This window comes from Squalius cephalus, assembly GCF_949319135.1.
Source record: "Squalius cephalus genome assembly, chromosome: 1".
Classification (NCBI taxonomy): domain Eukaryota; kingdom Metazoa; phylum Chordata; class Actinopteri; order Cypriniformes; family Leuciscidae; genus Squalius; species Squalius cephalus.
In genome coordinates, this window is record NC_137122.1 from 19,418,168 (window position 1) to 19,442,908 (window position 24,741).

A 24,741-nucleotide genomic window follows, 5' to 3' on the forward strand; every position below is an offset into this window, starting at 1 on the left:
GATCAAATCATATTACACTCATAATTCTTACAGTAGATCATATTAAACTCATGCTTACAGTATCTCGGGTCTGTGTTTATGGATGATCGCACAGAAAGCTAGTCCATCTGTGAATGAGGAGCTCATATCTGTGATCTGAACATCAGAATAACCTTCACAAACATCTCGACACCAGTCCTGGAGAGCTCTCACTGAACACATGACCGGGAAACACACTTCTTTACTTCAGTCTGTCCGGGTAAAGCATCATTGACGCGGGGACGCGCTCTTCAGACAGAAATAGAGACACCGATCAAAAGAGGAATCATGTCTCTGTTCACCGGTCTCGGGTTTACATTCCAGCTCCGGTCCCTTCACACATCTGCAAAAACTTTTTTATAGAAGTAACGTTAAACAACTCCACCAGAGATCAAACACGTTCAGGATTCGCGTTTCTGTTTTCAGTGTCGATTGCTCCGGGTTAACGGTGATTAGATCAAACTGAAGTAAATAAACATACAGATCCAAACACTTGCGCTGTAAATCCGACAGATGAATTCATAACATACTTCTAAAGAAACACTTCATCACAACACGTCTAAAAAACACACTCTACAAACACAAACACACTCCTGCTGCACGAGCCTGAAGTCCGATAAGATACATTTCCTTTCAGGTTGTGGTAGAGGAGCGCAAAACCCGAGAGGGCAGCAGTGCGCATGCGCGACACACACACACACACACACACACACACACACACACACACACACACACACACACACACACACACACACACACACACCTGATGCAGGGAGTTTTCACATAAATAACACGCCACCTGCTGGATCATATCAGATACACAGAATTTACAGAAATATTATATTAACTTAACATAACATAGATAACATAGCAATGCTGAAGTCTTCGGGTTTGATTCTCAGCCAATGAATAAACTGTAATTTAAAGATTTGAATGCAGTAACAGAGATCATACAGATATACAAACAGATTCAAACATGATTCAATGGACGGCTGTTAAAGAAAGAAAAATTACAATTCTGACCATTTGTTCAAACTCACTTCTCATGAAAAGTGTCTTTGAGCAAAGGGATAAACTCGAAATGACAGATCAACTGAATCTATCTTAAAGAGCATGTAAACAAACACAGGCATGTTTCCACACTGTGTGTGAAAATACACTACAAAAGACTGACTGTCACTGAGAAGATCAAAACACATTTAATCATGCATGACTGTCAAAGCTCTGTGAAAACATGAACACATTTACTAAGGTCAGGCATCAGGATGAGGAACTGAGCCAGAAATAATGATGTAGACACTCCACCATTCAGTCATGTTTGATATGATCATTGTTTGGAGCTTGTCTCAATGTTTCTGATGAACTATTAATATTACTGTTATCTCAGCGTCACTCAGCTGAGATCTCCAGCGAAACATCATAGAATCTCTCATTAATAAATAAAAAAAATCATGATTTATTATTTCATACATGTCAAAATAATTGGAACATCAAAATATAACCAGTTTTTTTAAATGGTGTTTAAAAGTTTTGGGTGGGCCTGGGGCCGTGCCTGAGCTACAGGACATCGTCTTTCAAAACATAACCTGCACGAAAGAGAGAAAAAAATGAATGTGTCATTGTACCCAGCACTTCTGAAAATGCACTTCCGAATGCGTCTCTGTCCCCAGCACATTTCAAACTAAACTGACGCCCATGTGACATCGGCGAATGTCATTTTTATTTCCCGATGGCAGTTAACGAGGCAAATATCGCCCGTTACCGATGTTCAGCCGATGCATCGGTGCATCCCTAACTCTCAGTGTTTATATGAGTCCACACTCAGAGTGTTATAAGTAACACTGAAGCAGTGTTAAAGTTAATGAGATAATTAAGTGATTAATTGAGTGATGATTGAACATTATTGAAGACACCTGATATTAACAAGCAGAATCACTGAAGGAGAAAATTAATGTAAAAGGGTCACCATTATGGTGATCCGTGTTTACTTTAGTTGGGCTCTTGACCCTTACTTTATTAACTTTAGGTTTTGTTTGGTTGTTGCAATTCAGTTATAACAGCCAGATGAACAAAGAGAAAAGGTGATCTGATGGTGTTGGTTATGTTTAAACAGTCATTAATGGCCTGAATCACTGAACTCATTGAGAGCTTAATTTCCAAGTTAAATTTACCTTATAATTATAGCAACACTGTCCTTGTAGAGCATGCCATTTTAACCTTTTCAATGAAATACAAATGATAAAATCAGTTACAAAAAAAAAAAAAAAAAAAAAAACTTCATAAAAGGCATCTCAGGCAGGCACACACAGACTTCAAGAATTAGCGTATGAATCTCAGCAATGGTGACAAACAGATCACCTCTGATCATAAGCTCATTATTTATTCATACCACGTCCACAATGCATGATGGGAGCCATGAATGAGTTATGATTGGTGGCACCCAGAATGCACTGCAACATGCTTTATAATTGTCACCATTGTTGAGATTCACAGGCTGATTATTGATGTCTGTGTTAAAAAAAAAAAGTTTTTGGATGTGAACAACTTTAAGAAATGATTTGGATTACATTGCAAAAGTTAAAAATACTTTGCTTTTCAAGGACAGTGCTGTTATAATTAATATAGTAGATCTAATTCAGAAATTAAAAAATGTGAGTTCAGGGATTCAGGTTATTTGGTTGTGAAATAATGATTATTTTAAAACACAACTAACACCATAATTTCGCATTTTCTCTTTGTTCATCTGATTGTTATAACTCAGGTACAGCAGCCAAACAAAATCTAAAGTTAACGACTTCAGGGTCAAGAGCCCAACTAAAGCAAACACTGATCACCGTAATGGTAACATACCAATTACGATTTTCTCCTTCAGTGATTCTGCTTGTTAACATCAGGTGTCTTCAATAATGCTCAATCATCACTCAATTAATCACCTAATTATCTCATTAACTTTAACACTGATTCAGTGTTACTTATAACACTCTGAGTGTGGACTCATATAAAAACTGAGTGTTAATTTAACACTGGGGATTTTGCTGTGTATATTTGTGCCCATATGTAGATTTTATGTAGGCCTACTGGTGTTATTGTTGAATTCATATTTTCTAAAATTGTATGATGTTTTTGTTGAGTTATTATTACACAATACTTTTTCTGACCTTTTTGAATCTTGCCTCTGACAAATAACCCAAATTACAAAAAAAGACTAAAACTAACACTAAAACTAATAAAAACTAAACTAAAACTAAGCATTTTCAAAAAACTAAAAACTAAACTAAACTAGCAAACCCACTTTAAAAACTAATTAAAACTAAACTGAATTTGAAAACAAAAAGTCAAAAAGTCAAAAAAAAAAAAAAAAAAAAAAAAACGAATGAAAAATGCTAAACTATAATAACCCTGCCGGAAACATGGATTACACTTTCACTGCTATGGTGATGACACCCAGCTCTACATCAGTACTAAGCCTTCTACTCCTCTTCCACCAGTGCCACTTATCAACTGCCTGAAGGACATAACGCACTGACTGGACAGTAACCTTCTCAAACTCAACAAAGACAAAACAGAACTCATGGTGTTTGCCCCGCTGTCACTTCTTAAAAATGTTGATGACATCATACTGGATGTGGATGGCTGCTCAATCTCTGCATCTCCTCAAGTACGCAACCTGGGCGTCATCATGGACTCCACTCTCTCCTTCCAACAACACATCAAAAACACTTTTACCATCTTAAGAACATCTCCAGACTCCGACAGTGCCTCTCCAACTCTGTAGCTGAGACCCTCATGCTGCACTCCATCACCTACCGACTTGACTATTGTAACGGTATCCTGTTCGGTCTGCCCAGCAAGGCTACTGACAGACTCCTGTATGTACAGCACTCTGCGGCTAGGATGCTCACCCACACAAAACTTGGACTTCACATTACTCCCATCCTGAAGAAGGTTCACTGGCTGCCAGTTAAGTCCTGGATCAAATATAAAATCCTCCTCCTGACATACAAATCTTTCCTTGGACTTGCACCCCAGTACATTACTGATCTACTCCATCCCTACACTCAGTCACGGTCCCTGCGGTCCTCTGACAAGGACCTGCTCACTGTCCCTAAGTCCAGGCTCTGGACATTTGGTGATAGAGCCTTCTGTGTTGGTGCACCGTCACTCTGGAACAAGCTTCCTCTTGCCATCCCCTATGCCTCCTCTCTAATAACCTTTAAAAACCAGCTTAAAACACATCTCTTCAATGAGACCTATATGCTTTAGCTCCCCTGGCTTCACACCTCTCTCCTCTTATCCTCCTCCCCCTTCTCTTGTTGTTTGTTAAGCGTCCTTGGGTTCTGTGAAAATCGCTATATAAATTAAAGTTATTATTAAACACTGCTGTGGGTGAATGGACAATTGTTCTGACTTCATGGAGCCTGATGGTGTGAATGAAACATCAAACTGACTCAAACAAACTCTTTGAAATGTATATATGATACTGGATATCAAGGGTGAAACTGTTAATAATGTAGACAGACAGCAATCTCATTCAATGTCAGTCATGTGTGCAGTGAAATTTAATTTAGTTTAGCATTTAAAAGCTCTGTTGAGAAGTTTAAAACACGGTAAGCTCAAAAAGCAATCATATCAGGATACTTCATGAATTTCAGAACTAAAATGAAGAAATTGCTCTTAATTCAAGCAGAATCAGCAGAAAATTACAAAATGACAATAATAAGATGTTGAAAAAATGAGTAAAGAGTTTAATCAATATTACATGAAGCAAATACAAACATCAAGAAAAAGTGAAAGCGAATTAGACATCTCTCTCTTTACTGACTTATAAGAGCCAAAGCATCTCAAGAGAAGAAGAGAAGAGTCCAGTTTCAAAGATACATGAAAGTATATCTTGCGTTTCCATGGAAGAGTAGAAGTGAAAGAGAAACTAGATGTTCTAATGAAAAACAATGAAGAACGAGTTAAACATTTATGTCAGATTCATGTCTCTATTAAAAGTGTTAAGGCCTCTTCTTCAGCTCCTGAACTTTGCCTCCAAAGGTTTTTACAGGGTGAATTTTCTGATGCTCTTTCAGTTCACCTCTTTCTATCATTCGTAGTAAAGGCCTTCCAGCACTGAAACACACACCGCCGTGTCTTTTCTGCTGTAATATTACTAATGAATATTCTCCTTTGTGTGAATCTTCAAGTGTTTCCTCAGGACTGATGCCCAATGAAACTGTTTACCACACTGATCACAGTTAAATGGTCTTTCTTCAGAATGAGATGATGTGATTTCAGAGAGAAAGCCTGAGCCGCTTCTTCCCAGTGTGAACTCTCATGTGAATCTTCAGACTTGATTTACATGTGAAGCGTTTTTTACACTGAGGGCAGGAGACCGATTTTTTGGCTTCTGTTTTTCCTTTCTTGTTCACGTCCATCAGGTCTAAAAGAAACATTAAATCAAGTGAGATTTCAAATGAGAGACAAATGTGAAATGAAAAGTGAAGCTCAAAGTCAAGATCACTGATGAGTTTAATAGTCATTTCAACCCCATCATATCTGGTCATCAACTGCTGTGCACAATTATGATCTATTTTAATATCATGAAGATGATTTGTGTTATAAATCACTAGTTTGGTCATGAAACTTTAGATGGCGCATACTTGACATGTAATCTGTAAGCAATCACATCATTTTCAACGCCTTTCAAACATTAACAGAGGAAGAATCTGGAAGCTTCTCGTCTCTGTATTCTTGATAAGCAACAGAGCAACTACAAAAACATGAAAATACTGTTTGACGTTTTATCTTCACCATAATAAGCAGTGTCAGAAAGAGAAAGTTGCACAGTGCTGCTATGTATATTGCTTTATTTCTGCTTGTTTTGACATGAGCGCCACCTACTGTCAGAACGCTATATAACGCTACTATTTACTACTGTACACACCAAGCGCTTTACAATCACATCAGGTGTCGGCCTCATTCACAACCTGGATGATTCAACAGCAGCCACAGTGAAACAGCGCCAACTATAGGTGGAGATTTGACTGTGACTAACTTACACAGAAGAGATTTTGTTTCTCAGCACATAAAGATGAACTTCTTACCGTGATCTCAGACTGTGGCGATGTGGTTTCTCCACTGTATGGATCTTCATGTGTATCTTCAGGTGACTTCTAATAAAGAAACTCTTTCCACACTGATCACACGTGTGCAGCTTCTCTCTGCTGTGGATCCTCTCATGTGTTTTCAGAGATGATGACTGACTGAATCTCTTGTCACAGTGTGAACACTTGTAAGGTTTTTCTCCGCTGTGGATCTTCTCATGTTTTTTTAGAGTTGATGAATCACTGAATCTCTTGTCACAGTGTGAACACTTGTAAGGTTTTTCTCCAGTGTGGATCCTCTCATGTGATTTCAGAGATGATGACCGACTGATTCTCTTGTCACAGTGTGAACACTTGTAAGGTTTTTCTCCAGTGTGGACCCTCTCATGTCTTTTCAGATGTATTGACTGGCTGAATCTCTTGTCACAGTGTGAACACTTGTAAGGTTTTTCTCCAGTGTGGATCCTCTGATGCTGTTTTAAATGTTGAGCTGTAGTAAAAGTCTTCTCACACTCAAAGCACATGTACTCTCTCACACCAGTATGAGTTCTCTCATGTGCATGTAAAGTTTGCAGCCATGAAAAACTCTTTCCACACACAGAACATGAATGTGGCTTCTCCTTCATATGAACTGTCAGGTGTGACTTCAGGTGTGATGCCCGGGCAAATGTTTTGCCGCACTGATCACATGTGAACGGCTTCTCTCCAGTGTGGATCCTCATGTGATTTTTAAGGTGTCCTGAGTGGCCGAATATCTTCCCACATTGATTGCATGTGAACGGCTTCTCTCCAGTGTGAACTCTCATGTGAATCCCAAGACTTTGTTTGTGTGTGAAACTCTTTCCACACTGATCACACGTGTGCGGCTTCTCTCCGCTGTGGATCTTCTCATGTGATTTCAGAGATGATGACACACTGAATCTCTTGTCACAGTGTGAACACTTGTAAGGTTTTTCTCCGCTGTGGATCTTCTCATGTAAGTTCAGAGATGATGATCGACTGAATCTCTTGTCACAGTGTGAACACTTGTAAGGTTTTTCTCCAGTGTGAATCCTCTGGTGCAGTTTTAAACATTTCGCTGTCATAAAAGTCTTCTCACACTCAAAGCACATGTACTCTCTCACACCAGTGTGTATTTTCTGGTGTAATTTTAAACTATACGGCAGTGAAAAACACTTTCCACACACAGAACATGAATGTGGCTTCTCCTTCGTATGAACTGTCAGGTGTCTCTTTAGGCTTAATGACCTAAAAAATGATTTTCCACACTCATCACATGTGAACGGCTTCTCTCCAGTGTGGATTCTCATGTGACGCTCAAGACTTTGTTTGCTTGTGAATCTCTTCTTACACTGATCACATGAGAACGGCTTCTCTCCAGTGTGAATTCTCATGTGATTCTCAAGAATACGTTTGCTTGTTAAACTATTTCCACACAGAGTGCAGGTGAAAGATTTCTTGGCTCTTCTTTTCTTTAAAAATGTCTTTTTAGTCTTTGAGCGACTCAAATGTTTTTCTCCAGATTTGACATGATGTTCCTCCTCCACTTCACTCAGTTCTTCACTCTCCTCCTCCACTTCACTCAGTTCTTCACTCTCCTCCTCCACTTCACTCAGTTCTTCACTCTCCTCCTCCACTTCACTCAGTTCTTCACTCTCCTTGCTCTCTTCCATTAGCTCTGAAATTAAAGAAAAAAGTTTAATTGCATTTCCAGTACGTCTGTCACGTTTAGAGTCTGTGTTCATGTTATGTTTGCCTGTGACACCCAGTTTGCCCACGTGTCTCTGTGATTTAATCCCCGTCTTGTTAATTAGTTATGAGTTAATTTGTCCCAGCTGTGTCTCGCTTTCCAGTCTTCTGTTCTGTGTATTTAAGCAATGTGTTTCAGTCTGTTCCTTGTCTGTAGTCGTTGCTATATGTTTGGTTGTTCTGTTCATGTTTCTTTTGATCCAGTTTGTGAGTATTAGAGTTTGTTTAAATAAATTCTGCTGAATTAAGATCCTGCATTCTTCCCCGCTTCATCCAACGCGTGACAACATCCAAATTCAAAGAGAAATATGATTATAAAGTCAAAGGACATAAACTGAGCCCTAAAATATTTTATAAATTAATTATGCACGTCCCTGAAAATCTCCATGAATGGGGAACATAGATCTTCCAATTATTACTTTTAAAACATTATAGGCACAAATCCCATGTTTCTGTCAAGAGAACTATTAAAAATATTTGATCAATGACACAATTATCTAATGTAATAAACACATTAAACATACAGTATATAACAGTGCCATAACATTTTAATTCAAGAGCTGTTGTTTATTAGGCTACATTCAAAATAACACAGATCTATTTTGAAATAAAAATATTTGATAACACTTTATAATAATGGTCCGTCATTAATAAGTAACTATGCAGGAAGTAATGAAGGACTAATGAGTAATTCTACATTAACACTTCAGCAACTACTATTAACTAATATGGAAACAATATTAACTAATCAGTAAGTAATATCAAATTTAGGACTAAGATAGATCCTTAATAGGTAATCAATAATTACTGAATGATATTGGCATCATTAAGAACTAATAAGTAATTATGACAACTTATAAAGAATTACTAATTAATTACTAATCACAACATTATCGTGTCAGAGAAGTTAGCAATTATCTTTTTTTTTACCTTCAACGTCGTCATAAAATTCATCACTACTTACTCAAGTGTTACCTAGTCACTCTTCAAGGACTACTTGTGATCTGGACCATTGTTTTAAAGGGATAGTTCATTTTAGCTTACCTGAAGTGCATCCAAGATGTAGGTGTCTTTGTCTCTGCAGTAGTTTCAATTTTGATATTTTTAGGTCAATCCGTTCTTGTCTGTCAGTCATATAATGCAGGCATATGGATACTGACTCCAAGAGCATGCAGATAAAAGTCCAAATTAAACAATTCCCCATCGTTAGTGCACATTGATGGCCTAAGACACGAAACGAGCGGTTTGTCTGAGAAAACGAACAGTATTTATATAGTTTTTTATCTATTTAGTTCTTTCAAAAATGTATGTGCTCAATGTATATTTACTTCTTTCAAGTAATAATGTATTCTCGTAAGTTTATAATCTGCCATTGAAAGTACATACGGGTGAGGGGTTCGAATGAAGGCAGCCATGTTGCGACTCCATCTTGAAAATACATTCGCCAAAGAGGGACATACCTGTAAATTCAAGCTTCGCCTTTCGCGTTTACACTCAGTGACAACGTGACGAATGCGAGGGGGAGATTACTCGTGAATGCCGGCAGATTTGAAAGATTGCTGATGGAGGATCACGCCTATTTTCGAGGACATGTATCAGAGTCGCCAAGGAAGCGAAAGAGAGAATTAAAACGTCAACGCGACAGGCAAATCAGCAAGACCAAAGTCAATACTGGAGTAACTTTTCCCAAATGGAAAGAGCTCATGAGGAGCACAGATTTTAAAACGGACGCCGAAGTTTCCTGCTTTCTTCTCGACAGGTAATTCAGCCTATTTGTGTAAATTCGAAGTTTTATGGTTGTGCATAACGCCAAAACGACCTCTAGTATAACTTGCGTTACTTTTCCTCGTGTCAATGGTGAAAAAGTCGAACCGGAAGCCATGTTAATCTTGGAATAATACGGCCACCGTAGGAGTTATTATAACGCACTCAGAATCGAAAGGAACAGAAACTAATATTCACTGGGTAGTCATATACAAATTCACCACTAGATGGGGGAAAATATCACACAGTGTAGCTTTAATCCCGGCTTAAAGACATAACTGACTGTGTTTACATTCATTTTACATCATGAAAGCATTTTGAAATGCAAGAACATTTAACCGCTTACACAGAGATGATCACTCTTCACAAAAAGTACGTTAGTATTTGAAATCGAAAGCAGCCTTCTGTAATTGAGTTTCATATTTTTAATATATAATCGCACTGCATTCCCAACGACATAAATGATGCCTTCGTAGAGCATTTTTAAAGAAAATACCGTCAGGGGAGAACACACACTGGAAGCGCATCATCAAGGAAAGTGTGTTTCCCTTTCGTGGTCACTCCGAGTTACGTCGGATGATGACGAATGGGGTTTCGCTTAGAAAGCCTATCACTTTCGAGTATATAAAACGAATTCCCTCTACGGAGGCCCCGCGGCCCGCGGATCTCGTTTGGCGCTCCAGATGAGGATGCAATGTCGATCACTGCATCACAAGGCAGGCAGGAGTCATTGGGAAGTGATGATTCGGCTGTGCTGCCACCTTCAGGCGTGCCAGCATTGCCCGAGTCGGATCCCGAAATGACGGCCATGCTTTCCCGGGCAGCCGCGGCCATTGGACTCGAGTGGTCCCCACCACCCGACCCAGTGCGCTCGCGGTTGGACGATTGGTTTTTGGGTGCGGCCGCTGACCCTCGTCGCCGTACAACCCCAATACCTTTCTTCCCGGACGTGCATGAGGAAGTCGCGAGGTCCTGGAAGACACCATTGTCTTCCCGCGATCGCTCGTCGACTTCCTCCGCCTTTCCTTCCCTCGATGAGGTCGCTGCCCGTGGGTACACTGGGATTCCCCCGGTGGAAAGTTCTGTCGCGATGCAGCTGTGTCCGACAAGCGCTTCCTCTCGTGGTGACCCTAAGCACCCATCCAAAGCCTGTAGGTTTTCGTCCACTCTCGTGGCGAAGTCTTTGCATGCCATGGCCATCTTACAGGTCTATCAGGCCCAGATGCTCAAGGACATGCACGAGGGCAGAACTGACCCAAGGCTCTTTGATGAGCTATGTGCCGCCACCGACGAAGGTGACGGCACGCTCTCTGAGTCAGGTGATGTCCACAGCTGTGGTCCAGGAGAGACATCTCTGGCTGAACCTGGCTGACTCGTCTGCTCGACACCCCCATATCCCAGGCCGGCCTCTTCAGCGGTGCGGTCGAGGACTTTGCCCAACAGTTCTCGACCGCTCAGAGGCAGACTGAGGCGATTAAGCATATTCTGCCCCGACTGCCCACTGCTGCCTCCACCCAGCTGTCGGCACAGAATCCTCAGCCTGCTCGCCACCATGGGCACCCTCCCGCACGGCCCCAGCAGCAGCCTCCACCCGGGCCGCGTCGTGGAGGAAGCCGCAGGAAGGCGCCACAGCCCTCTCCGGCCCCGCTCCCCGCTAAACGCCAGGCTAAGCGCCGCCCCTGAGATGGGCTGCTCAGGGTTGATGATCAGTTCTTCAGAGGAGATGGTAGCAGGGCCACTCCTTCCACAGGTGGAGGGCCGGGGAAGAATCTTTTGTTCTCCACTCCCCGCTGCTCGTCCCACGACGACCAATACCCTAATGTGGTTAAAGAAAGTACTGATTCACACAACCCTGAGCCCACAGAGTTCTCGGGCCATAGTGTGCGCCGCCCTCGGGTCCCACCACTATTATCCCCCTCTGTCACCGCGTTCTCGGATGACAGCACGCGCCACGCTCCTCTCATCACCCTCTGTCGCCAGACCCCTGTCAGAGCACGCCCTCGTGGGACGCTGGTCCTCCCCTGGCCTCCTCTGGGATCGAGATTGTCCCTCCAGCCGAAATGAAGTCCGGCTTCTATAGCCCTTACTTCATTGTACCGAAGAAGTCTGGTGGGTTACGGCCAAACCTCGACCTGCGCGTCTTGACCCACTCCCTTCACAGGCTGCCGTTCAAGATGCTCACGGCCAAACACATCCTCCAGTGTGTGCGGCCGCAGGATTGGTTTGCAGCAAAGGTTCCTGAAGGACGCCTACTTCCATGTCTCCATTTTACCTCGACACAGACCGTTTCTTCGGTTTGCTTTCGAGGGGCGGGCATACCAGTACACGGTTCTCCCATTCGAAGACAAGAGTGCGGTTCCACTGAAACTGTTTCAGAGGCTCCTGGGGCATATGGCATCCACAGCCGCAGTAACACCGCTCGTATTGCATCATATGAGACCGCTTTAGCTTTGGCTTCGCGATCGAGTCCCGGGGTGGGCATGGCAACACGGCATGCTCCAAGTCCCAGTGACTCCGGCCTGCCGTCAGACCTTCACCCCGTGGACGAACCTCAGTTTTCTACGGGCCGGAGTGCCCTTAGAACAAGTTTCTCTGCATGTTGTTGTTTTAACAGATTCCTCCACCACGGGCTGGAGCGCCATGTGCAATGGACATGCTGCCGCGGGCTCCTGGACAGGACCCCAGCGCCTTTGGTATATCAATTGCCTTGAGTTGCTGGCTGTACGCCTCGCCCTGCACTGCTTCCGTGCATTGCTCAGGGGCCAGCACGTACTAGTCCGATCAGACAATACCGCGACAGTAGCGTACATAAACCATCAAGGTGGTCTACATTCCCCCCGTATGTCGCAACTCGCTAGCCACCTCCTCTTATGGACTCAGAAGCATCTGAGGTCGCTTCGATCCATTTATATCCCAGGAGACCTGAACCTTGCAGCCGACAAGCTTTCTCGGCTTCGGCCTCTCGCTGGAGAATGGAGACTACATCCCCAGTCGGTTCAGCTGATTTGGGATCAGTTCGGGGACGCACAGGTAGACCTGTTTGCCTCCCACGACTCGACCCACTGCGACCTGTTTTATTCCCTGACCGAGGGCCGCTATTGCCGCACATCCCGACGAAGTTGATGGTAAGTCTCTGGGAAAGCACGACCTGATCATCAGGTTCCTGAGGGGAGCGAGGAGACTGAATCCTCCTCGTCCTCCCCTCGTACCCTCTTGGGATCTCTCAGTGGTTTTAACTGCCATGCAGTGTGCTCCCTTTGAGCCTCTGCAATCAGTGGAGCTTAAGTTCCTGTCTATGGAGATAGCGCTCCTGGTTGTATTGGCCTCCATCAAGAGGGTAGGGGACCTGCAGGCATTTTCGATTGACGAAGCGTGCCTGGAATTCGGGACGGCTAACTCTCCCGTGATCCTGAGACCCCGGCCTGGACATGTGCCCAAGGTTCCCACCACACCCTTTCGAGACCAGGTGGTGAACCTGCAAGCGCTGCCCTTGGAGGAGGCAGACCCAGCCTTGGCACTGCTCTGTCCAGTACGCGCCCTCCGTGCTTACGTAGACAGAACACAGTGTTTCAGGACCTTCAAGACCAGCTCTTTGTCTGTTATGGTGGGAAGCTGAAGGGGAAAGGCTCTCTCCAAGCAAAGGTTGTCTCACTGGATAGTGGACGCCATTGCTTTCGCATACCAGCAGCAAGGTCGACCATGCCCCCTTGGTGAGACGGCCCACTCCACTCGGAGTGTGGCATCCTCTTGGGCTCTAGCGCATGGCGCCTCGCTAACAGACATCTGCAGAGCTGCAGGCTGGGCGACACCTAACACATTCGCGAGATTCTATAATCTCCGAATGGAGCCAGTTTCTTCTCATGTACTCGCTTCAACTAGCCGGTACTAGATTCTGCTCAGTTGTCTTCGCTTGCTCGTCATTCCTCTCCATAGACGGGATACGTGCGATATTCTCCTCAGGTAAGCCTCTCTGCAGAGTTCCTCCAGCACTGTCGATGTCAACGCCAGAGTTATGCCACTGGCAGCTTTCATGCTTGGCTAGGTGCCTCCATGTGCATGGTTCCCCCTCTGGGCGACCCCCACATGTGTATTTCCACTGTAAGTCTCTCTGAGCATGTGTCTTTCCCTCGGCAAGCCACCTTGCCACCCCTGGGGTTGAAATATTCCACCTGCGGCTGGACACCCCAGTGATTCTCCATATGCAGCCCTTTGAGTCATATGTGTATTCCAAGTCCCCCCCTTCGGTTGGGCATGATAGCATATTTCCGCTGAGATATGCTTCCCAGTATACCTTGGTATTCCTGTGTTAAGTAGGACTCCTTCGTCCGTGCTAGTCTCACGACAGGGAGCTCAGACTTATGCAGGGCACTGGAAGACAGCCGAGGTGGCGTGATTGGGGACCCCATTCGTCGTCATCCGAAGTAACTCGGAGTGACCACGAAAGGGAACGTCTCGGTTATGCATGTAACCCTCGTTCCCTGAGAAGGGAACGGAAACGTTACGTCTCCCTGTCACTTCAGCTGTACCTAAGGCCCTATAATTTCCGCAATCACGGACGGAATCGTGGAATTGGCAAATTAACGCGGAATCTAGTGTCAACGCAGAATTTCGTGGAATTTTACACGTTTGGAATAAAATTCTGTTTTTGTGTGGGAGAAAAACATATGTCTGAGGAAAATGTAGACCGGGGGAAGGAAATCTGGGTGCAGTGTTTCCCACACATGGACTAATCTGTGGCAAAGTGTCACAGAATCAACACCGGCCGCCACATATTGCATTTCGTTATAAAACATTTTGTTTACGCTATATAAAACACACAACGTATTCATTCCGCTGTGTTTCCTTTACCTGCTCTCCCTCCGTCTCTCTGTCACTCACGCGTCTCTCTCTTTTTGTCTCGCCAAAGCCTTATTTGATCAGTGAGTGATGTATGACTGCTGCGCTTGCGATAGGGCGCATAACTGAAAGAATTGACACGATGGTAAAAGATCGGAAGACCGGAGTTTCACGTGGAGCATTCAATTTTTTCTTACTGAATTATCGCTGGGTGTGAATTGTGCAAAAAAAACAATAACTTTTTTACGTTGCCTTCTTCTCTGAAAAGTGTTCCACCCATTCAGCTGACATAAACACTTTCAATAAACTAAACAAAACCTATCCAATGATGAAATGTTTTCTGTGTTGACAAATCTTGTGCGATGTCCTAACTGCCGGGATAATCACACAACGTGTACAAGTCTGCAAATGATACGTCCGATTCGCGAACTAATGACTCCTTTGAACCGATTCACTTTAATGAATGGTTAAAACAACTGATCTGTCCAACACTCGCTTCGGTGTATAACAAAATCGGTAACACTTTACAATAATGTTCCATTTATTAAACTCTAGTTAACTAGATCAGTTAACATTAACTATTAATAAACTGTACTTCTACAGCATTTATTAATCTTTATTAATGTTAATTTCACCATTTACTACAGTAGCCTACATTATTTAAATCAAAAGTTGTATTCGTTAACATTAGTTAGCCTAATGCACAGTGTGAAGTAACATAATACAAATACAGCTCTTCATTGTTTGTTCAACTAAGATGAACAAAGATTAATAAATACAGTAACAAATGTATTGCTTGTGGTTCATATTAGTTAGCCTAATACACTCACTAATGTAAACAAATCAAACCACATTTAACACCTTTTAGAATTTTGTTTGTTACCTCAATACATTTAAGGTCATTCCTATTGTATTTGTGTACATTTTAATCATTAACATTAAAAGCACTCTTTTTACAACTAAAATAACAGTAAAGGGTAAAAAAAAACGGAATTCCCAAAAATTAAAACGAAAAAAATGGAATTTGTGAAAAAATAAAACGGAATTTGGAAAAAAATAAAACGGAATTTATAGGGCCCTATGTACCGCTGGGAACCCCTGAGTTCAGTCTCGGATCCTCAGTGAAGAAACATATCTGCATGTTGCCAGCGTACTTCCTTATATACCCCCGGCGTGGGGTGGAGATATGCTATGCAATTTCCGCAGACCCATGGCATTTCATTGCCATTGGCTCGTTTTATATACTCGAAGGTGATACGCTTTCTAAGCGAAACCCCATTTGTCGTCATCCGACGTGACGTCTCCGTTCCCTACTCAGGGAACGAGGGTTACATACGTAACTGAGACGTTCTCACAGCGCATATCCTGTGCAATGAAGCCCGTGATTAAACCTTTTTGAATTGTATGAATGATTATTTTATTGAAGGTTTGAGTTGTGTGTGTGTGTGTGTGAGAGAGGCACACACAACGCCAGCAAATTAGCTCAAAAAGGGAAATATATACAATTAATTATAAGTTATAATTGTGTATGTATAAAATATTTAGATCAGCTTTCAGAATTAATTGTAGCAGAATTAATTTTACAATCAACTGATCTGTTTGTCCACCGAAACGACAGTACGATCTTTTACCAACTCTTAAGAAAGATTATTCTCCTTGCCAAGAAGAATATCCTCCTTATTCTATTAGTATTTCATCTAAGGATACGTTTACACAACAACGATATGCTTCAAACTGAAACAATTTTCCTTTGAGTTTTCTGCATACCAGTGGCGTAGCCACGAGGGGGCCTGGGTGGGCCTAGGCCCCCTCATTTATATGTCTGGCCCCCTCAGATTTCTGATGGCTTAAAATAAAATAATAAAAATAAGAAATTATTGATGTGTTAGTCTAATTGATAGACTGATCAATCAAAATACTGCGCGGTAAAATGCTGCTGTTTTCAAACTTGATTTGACGTGTTGTGCGTAACCTACGATGTCATCTTCGCGTGAGAGTTCATGCGGTGAATGGCAGCGTTGTGCAAAGTACAATATTACGCACGAAAAGATGAGCGAGAAGGAGAAAATAAGCCATCTACATCTGAGTTTGCTTCAGCTTACTACAAGACGACAGCGAGTGAAGCGGCTAGGAGACAGAAACGCACATATTTCATCACAGAATAGCGGTGAGACTTCGACTCAGATCGGCACAATGCGCAATGACTTGTTTGCAATTGATGAACCGCCTTCACAACCAGGCCAGTGATGACCACATTTACTGTATAGCCTATATCTGTTGTATATGAAGAGTTTGGTTTCAAAACGCGATAAATTCATTATGATTAATTTTGAGTAAATAATGTGTTTTCTTTACCAAGAGAGTGGAAAGATTAAAACCACTATTTTTTGTTTCAAACTTTCACATAGCATATTTTAGGTTATAATAACATAATTTCAAATCCATATTTTTATTTTCAAATATTTATTATAAAAAAGGATTAGTTTCCCCCCAAAATGCAATAAATTCATGACACATTTTTTTCCAAAATGCAATTAATCCATTGAATCAATATAAAAGTTTTTCATATTTTAACTGTTGAAATTCACAACAAAGTTGATCCACATATGACAGCCTCTGAACTTGGTCAATACTAATCTTGTATAGCCCTACAGGCACTGGACTAAAAATAGCCAACATTAAATCACCATCGCTAAGAAATAGCCTACCTCCTGAACTTTTTTGACGGCGATCAGCTGTAAAATGGCTTGGTCCTGCTCGGTTTTCGTTGACTTTGAGTAAAACAATTGAAAGTTTTTTAAAAGATCCCCTGGGTCAAAGTGTCAGCATGACAGAAGTTTGATGCTGTCGTGTGAGAACAAGCAACAGTTGAGATTTTCCTCCTCCCGCGTGCCTCATCTTCTTAATCTCCTCAATAGCCTAAATTATTAGATTTCGATGGCTTACGTTTCTTCCCCACCGCAGAAACCACCACAGGGTCACCAATGCCGTCAAAATTATTATTATTTTTTTTTCTGGATCACAAAGTAGAAGGAAAACTAGGATGCTGGGTTTATTCAAAGCGCCGCCGTTACGGTTTACAGAGTGCGTGGAATGGTGCGCTGACTGCGTGGATATCGCATTTTACGTAAAATTAAAAATGGACTTTTCAACACCGACCAGAATACAATACAGATTTTTGCGGGAACTAATATATATATATTTATATATATATATATATATATATTTTTTTTTTTTTTATGTTTATCGCGTTTTGGAACCAAACTCTTATTTGCTGAGTAAGATGACATCATTGACACTTTTTATAATCGCCCTCATAGGCTACTTCATGTAAAAGATAATAATCGCCGAGCTATGTCCTAGGCTGCTATAGCCTAGGCTATATGTATATATATATATATATATATATATATATATATATATATATATATATTAGTTGCCCCCTCATTTTAAAGGGGGGGGGTACAATGGTGTTTCATGTATTCAGAGTTGTTTACAGTGTTAAAGAGATGGATTCTCATGCTAAACATGGGCAAAGTTTAAAAAAAATATTTTGGACGAATAACGGAGAATTTCTGTGCCGAAAATCGTACTTCCGGGTTGGTACAAGTTTCGGCTGTTTTTTTTCGATCGTGGATCTAATGACGTAGACCAGAGTGGAACTCCTTATATGAGCATTTCTCTCGGAAAAGCGCGCCCGCACACACGTCGACCAGAGGAGAGCAAGACCGCGCACATCAACGCGCTTCAACAGGAAATCATCGGCAGCCAGCGCTGCATAGGATTTGTTCAAGAATGTCTCCAAAAAAGTGTGTATTTGAATGTGAGGGAAAGCTTACAGTGTTCAGCTTTCCAAAGAACCCAGTGTTACAGGAACAGTGGATGCAGTTTGTTTTTCCGGGGCAGCAACGGAGTGTACCAAGTGCGGTTGTGTGTTCTGGTCATTTCAGTGATGAATGCTTTATTAACAAGGCCCAGGTCGACGCTGGATTTGCAAATCGTTTGCTATTAAAACGTGGAGCGGTCCCAGTGATAAAAGACCCCATTCATGTAAGTACAACTGGATCAGATTTCTGTCGTTTGCTGGAAATCAAGCACTACCGCTTGACTCTATAGCTCCGCCTCCAGGACCTCGGCTTTTTCCGGATAGAATCGGAAAGCTGTATTTTTCTTTTATAAATATAATAAAACTAAACACTTTTTGGAGATATTAAAGGGCGGGTGAAATGCTCATTTTCACTCAATCTCCTGTTAATCTTGAGTACATATAGAGTAATATTGCATCCTTCATATCTCCAAAAAGTCTTTTGTTTTATTATATTTTTAATTGAAAGATAGGCTGTACCGAGTCTTTCCGGAAAAAAACGAGCGGCTGGGGGCGGGCCGTGTGGGCGAAGCTTAGCTTTGCTTACCCGCCTAGCTAACAACACACAGAGACATTTGTTCAACAGTTTTACTCACCGTTCCAACGCACGACCGAGAACCTTTATCATTGTGACTGCTCGATCCTTAAGCATTAGACGATCTGCAAATCCGTCGATCTGGGCTTTGTTTATAAAACAATCATCGTCGAAATGCAGGGAACAACAGTCTTACACAACTCCGTTTATGCTCAGGAAAACAAACTCCATCCACGGGTTCCTTAATGCTGGGTTCTTTGGGAATCTGTGCAGGGTTGTCTTGCCCTGGCATCCAAAAACACACTTCTTTGGTGACATTGACTTCCCTATAGCCGGACAGGGCGCTTTGATGGCGAACTGCTTTCACTCTCTTGCTCTGGTCTACGGTTGCGCGAGCGCCCGCGATCTTACCGGAGAAGTGCCCTTAGGACCCATATAAGGAAATTCCGCTCTATCTTACGTAAGACAGAGCCATACTCGAAAAAAACTTTCCGAAACTTGTGACAAACCGGAAGGAGTATTTTTGGAACAAAAATACTCCTTCAAACGTACAACTTAGTTTTTGAAACTTTGTCCATGTTTAGCATGGGAATCCAACTCTTTACCAGTGTAAAAAACTCAGTATGCATGAAATAGCATTTCACCCCCCCTTTAAAGATGCACTACTACTCTATAGGTACTCAAGATTAACATGAGATTAGGTGAAACTGTGCATGTTATGTACCCTTTAAGATGGGCCCCCCAAAAAATAAAATTCTGGCTACGCCCCTGCTGCATACACAGACAACACCGTTGTCAAAATGATCCCCATTCACACGGATCCGCGAAAACTACTAAAAACCCTGTATTCTGCTGCCAGGCCAGTAGATGGCGATGAAACACAACAGACTCAACACGTAATACACATGTGCATGAATGACATTATCATATTCAGAGACCATTTTCACAAACTTGTCTGTGTTTTCAGGCACCCCAAATGGCCAAAACACTTAAATTTTACGTTTTTAGTTGAAAACGGTGTTGTGTACACAGCCTCTGAGGCTGTGGCTGGAGGTCAGTTGTAGTTCTTGTGTTTCTCTTTTCTTCAGTGATTCTGCTTGTTAAAAGCAGGTGTTCATCACTAATGCTCAATCATCAGTTAATTAATCACTTAATTATCTAATTAACTTTAACACTGCTTCTGTGTTACTTTAACACTGGGGAATTTACTGTGTATTAACCCTCTGGTGCAGTGGTTCTCAACTCCAGTCCTCGGGACCCGCTGCTCTGCACATTTTGTATGTCTCCCTTATTTAACACACCTGAACCAGATCATCAGCTCGTTAAGAGAGACTCCATGAACTGAACTAAGTGTGTCAGATAAGAGAGACATACAAAATGTGCAGAGCAACGGGTCCCGAGGACTGGAGTTGAGAACCACTGCTCTGGTGCGATCAAAAATGAAAGATCGAAAAAAAAACTGAATGAAAAAAAGTTGTTTATTGTTTGAAATTATGTTTATTGTTATGAAAAATGCACAAAAGAATACTATTTCAAATGTTTAGGTAAAATATGGGTAACACCTCAGCATGGGGGAACACATTCACTATTAACTACAACTTTTGCCTAAAACTCCTAATTTTCTTCTTATTAATAGTTAGTGAGGTAGTTTTATTTAGCGTTTAAGTTTAGGTATGGTGTGGGATTAAAGGATGTACAATAAGGTCATGCAGAATATGGCATTAATATGTGGTTTATAAGTACTGATAAACAGCCAATGTCCTAGTAATATGCATGCTAATATTCAACTAGTTAAAAGTGAGAGCCCTAAAATAAAGTGCTACCGAAATTTGTATTTTCAAAAAAAAAAAAAAAAAAAAAACTCTAAAACTGTGAGAAAATCAACAAATCTAAACAAGCAGTTTTGAGTTTGCACCAAATTTGAGGTTGATATCTCAAAAATGAGCTTCCACTAGATGAGATGTGTCTCATTAATTTCCAATGCACTCATTTTTGACTGAGAATAATATGAGCGTGACTTTTTTCATGATCATTTAATCTTTTTGAATAATGTCCATGATTTGTGTGTCTGTGTGTAAGTGTTCACAAAGCAAATGGCCAAACCTTTATCAAGTGAAGGATTGTTTGTTCCTAATTAACTTTAGTCAGATGTATTTGTAACTGTTATCAACTGTATTCTTTTTGGTTTCTTAAAGTGACCAAAGCCTTGTCGTATAAGCGGCCCCTAAGTTAATAACTAATGATCTTTGCAATGGAAGTGAATCAATCAAAACTAACTTTAGCTGGACAATAACTTTATTCTAGAGCTGCTATAAAGCAAAAACAATCTCTGGCACTTTAATTTCCATTGTAAAACAGCTTTGAAACAATATATATTGTTAAAAGCGCTATATAAATGAAGGTGACTTGACTTATACCCATTTATTTATTTGTTTGGTTACTTATTTTCTTTTCACCCTGTATATATCATAAAAATGATAAATATATCATTAAAAAAAAAAACATATTCAGTGACCATAACTCGTTATTCAGCTAGAAAAAAATAATTCTAGAGAGGAGCATTTTGATAAATATATGCACCACATTACACATTCCTTATAATTTTCAATGTTCAATATTTGATGCATGTTTGAATAAATCAGTGAACTTTTTTGACAGCCACCATAGAAATATGATTATGTAATTGTAAAGTTAGTATAACTTTATTATTATTTAAAAAACATCCTTGAATGTAATTTAAGTGTAGTATATGTAATTTTAAGTGTATTTCATGTGTAGTTTACAGCATTATTTGAGAGATGTTCTTTCCTTGAGAACATTTGCCATGTACTTTATCTGATACAGTATATCCAAAACAATCGATATCGAATCGTGTCAATACTCAGCAAACTATATTGAGAAATGTCAAAATGTTTGATAACATGGTTGCAAAGAAATGTGAGCCAGTTATAAATGTAAAATAAAACAGCTAAAATATTTAGTTGGACCTGATGTTGACAATCAATATAACAGTTCCTCAAACCTCCATTACTGACTATTTGTGGTAAACAAACAAGAAAGAAAATATTCTTCTATTTCATAGTTTACCTGTTTATCTAAAACTGATGAAGTTCTTGAATGTTTCTAACATGAATGTTCTTCAGCATCATGAGTAAATGAAGAATAAACACCAACCTCTTTGTTCTTCAGGATCTTCAGTGTGTTTCATTCTGCAGGGTTCTGGATCACTCATGTTCTCACTGTCCTCTTTAATAAACTCAGTCTTTACAGATTTCAGCTCTTCCTGATGCTCTGTGCTCGTCTTCACTTACTGATGGGAATATTCCAGCATTTATTGGAGAATTACAGTAGGAGGAGCTTCACTGATGATGTGCTTGCTTTGGGAGGGGCTTCACTGATGATGTGACTGCTGTGGGAGGAGCTTCACTGATGATGAATTCCACTGTAGGAGGAGCTGAAAATCAAAGTTATCAGTTACTGAGTTTGTTTTAATACTAAATGACACATCTAAGCATTTATGTCTGTATCTCTATATAGAAACCAACAATTACCCTCAGTCTATTGACACCAATGAAATGAGCTTTAAGTGTCAATTTACAGGAGACCTGAAAACATCAGCATAATAAATGAGGTGAAAACAGGAACTATTGTCATGAAATAAAGTGTTTTCAGCAGATCTGTTAATATTGATGAGCCTCAGACTATCAACACTCATTCAACAAGCCATTCAGGATCATCAGCAGATCATCTCACTTTATTCTGAGTGTTTGCTTTTAGAAACACATTATTTGAGTCAGGATAGATGATAAAAGACTATAAAACTGCTCTATTGAAAGATGATGCTGTTATTTCTCTCAATATGACAACACCAATACTACAACAAACAAACACTAATGCCACTCATCTTCAACCACTACAGCAACACAACTATGAACTGAAACATGGTTTGATTTTATGATAACTACATTCATTGTATTAAGGTAATTAGATCTCTAACACGTAACTGAACAGAGACTGACAATCTTGACAATGACAATTAGATGATTATCTTTGCTTAATGTTGCGAACAGCAGTTTAGCTAGTTATATTCCTTTTGCTTCTCTGTTTTATCTCGGGATGCCCATCATGAGGTAAGAGAGTACGTCAGCTCCAGTCTGGATCCAGCCTCTTATGAAGACTTGAGATGCCCAACACCTGTGAAGAGACCAACTCTTGACAGGACTTCAGATGACGCCAAATCTGAATCAACGTGATCTCATGAGAATGTGTGTGCATTTTTACATAAAGTGTGATTATACCACATGTACATTATGTACACATATGTATGATTATGTAACTGAAAAGTTAGTATAACTTTATTATTATAATAAACATCATTGAATGTAATTGAAGTGTTTTGTCATGTTGGGGCAGGGCTTTTTACATGTCTCAAAAGTAACAGATAAAATTGAAATATTCATGGACAATCTTTTAGTTGAATGACGCCAGAAAAGTCCATAAAGCCAAGAAAACGGAGAAGAGGAAGACGAAAGCACGCAAGGAGCCATCTTCATATTACATATAATGTTTTCAGTCACATTTATTACTTCCTGGTCACGGTGCGATGGATTCACAATTAAATCCCGTTCCCAATTATCTTAAAACCATACTCAAAGTTTATTGAGATAATCTCGCGGTAACTAAAGAGCCTATCCTTTAGTCGTGTCCTCAAGAAGTTAGATGATCAGTTTATACAAGTTAATATTCTATTATAAAAATTATACGTACAGGGTGGGCCATTTATATGGATACACCGTAATAACATGGGAATGGTTGGTGATATTAAAGTCCTGTTTGTGGCACATTAGTATATGTGAGGGGGCAAACTCCTCAAGATGGGTGGTGCCCCCTCACATATACTAATGTGCCACAAACAGGACTTTAATATCACCAACCATTCCCATGTTATTACGGTGTATCCATATAAATGGCCCACCCTGTAGATTGATTACCTGTATTATAAATCTATCTTTTTTAGTACTTCTTAAACCTTTTTTGAAATATAATAACAACCTTGTTACATGCTGCCTCTTTGACTAGGCTTTATGATCAAATCAGAACACATGGCAGTTATTCTTTTATCAAAAGAATGCTCACCCCTCGTGCGTTTCTTCCAGAAAGAATTTCCTGATCCAGGCAGAAGAAAACTGTACTCAATAATCCAAGGTTGAGTCAGATGATTATAGTAAATGTTTTAAAAAACTTTATTAAAATAATCAAATGAAAAGAATACTTGTTACAGATTATAAATGAGTACTAACTAACAGATGTAAAAATAGCTAAAGCTAGCAGGCTTCTTGAGTCTAGTAACAGCTGACATACTAGATTGAGGGTAGCAAGAGCAATAAAGCTTCCTTTGTTTGTTTCTTTTATTGAATTCGGCTGAATTCAGGTCCTGCCTAGAGACACAAGCTCAAGCATTTCCGCTTCTGACATCTCACAGAAAGTGGGTGATTTCCGTTGTGTAGGAAATGTCATTCTGATATGGGCCTCTCACTACAACGGCAAGCAGATGATACGAGTTCTCAGACAAATGTCTCCATGAATAAAGTCCATGAGTAACTGAATAAAAAGCTTTGTTCCCTGTTTCTGAGCGCTGCAATTTCAGTTGAAGACCTACACGCTTTTCTGTTATTATATCCCTTTTTTTGAATTTATTGTCTTGGTATTATTCTGAATTTTTCTTAAGTAAAACGAAACCATTCTGTGGAAATTCGGGAAACTGTCAAGACAAGTCTAAGAGTGATTATTCCTAGAAATAGGCTATCTTTATTTTGATGAAGTTTGGATTTTGATACTTAGCAAACGCCCAGTGAAACGGATCCAAGACTGAACTGGTTTATTTG

At 40.6% G+C, this 24,741-nt stretch overlaps 4 protein-coding genes across 6 annotated transcripts in view; all 4 read right to left on the minus strand.

The window, feature by feature from the left end:
* LOC307164361 (MICAL-like protein 1) overlaps window positions 1-729 on the minus strand; it is a 12,922-nt gene extending 12,193 nt beyond the window's left edge. The window contains exon 1 of one of the 2 annotated variants that reach the window (XM_079881156.1): window positions 59-729. In XM_079881156.1, the coding sequence (XP_079737282.1) occupies window positions 59-201 (143 nt within the window). In that variant the 5' untranslated portion in view covers window positions 202-729. The remainder of the gene's footprint in view (window positions 1-58) is intronic. The other variant, XM_079881157.1, reaches the window with a different exon arrangement.
* The window catches only part of LOC307164258 (uncharacterized protein), a 100,474-nt gene that overhangs the window by 56,666 nt on the left and 19,067 nt on the right, over window positions 1-24,741 (minus strand). The gene's annotated exons all lie outside the window — the stretch shown is intronic.
* On the minus strand, window positions 4,737-24,187 carry LOC307164340 (uncharacterized protein). Its single transcript, XM_079881124.1, has 4 exons — window positions 23,993-24,187; window positions 22,031-22,310; window positions 6,108-7,785; window positions 4,737-5,443 (listed from the first exon to the last, which is right to left on the minus strand). The coding sequence occupies exons 2-4, from the start codon at window positions 22,086-22,088 to the stop codon at window positions 5,377-5,379; spliced, it is 1,803 nt and encodes a 600-aa protein (XP_079737250.1). The 5' UTR covers window positions 22,089-22,310; window positions 23,993-24,187; the 3' UTR covers window positions 4,737-5,376.
* LOC307164317 (uncharacterized protein) overlaps window positions 9,273-24,741 on the minus strand; it is a 211,222-nt gene continuing 195,753 nt past the window's right edge. For both annotated transcript variants that reach the window (XM_079881002.1, XM_079881005.1), the window contains one exon: window positions 9,273-9,432. In XM_079881002.1, the coding sequence (XP_079737128.1) occupies window positions 9,351-9,432 (82 nt within the window). In that variant the 3' untranslated portion in view covers window positions 9,273-9,350. The remainder of the gene's footprint in view (window positions 9,433-24,741) is intronic.

What these genes read in the sequence shown, in the direction of transcription:
- LOC307164340 (XM_079881124.1), bottom strand. Translation starts at nt 22,088, where the DNA reads ATGAGTGATCCAGAACCCTGCAGAATGAAACACACTGAAGATCCTGAA. An exon ending in AGATCCTGAAGAACAAAGAG is followed by an intron (nt 7,786 to 22,030) that starts GTTGGTGTTTAT and finishes CTTTAATTTCAG; the next exon opens with AGCTAATGGAAGAGAGCAAG. An exon ending in CGCCACAGTCTGAGATCACG is followed by an intron (nt 5,444 to 6,107) that starts GTAAGAAGTTCA and finishes TGTTTCTTTTAG; the next exon opens with ACCTGATGGACGTGAACAAG.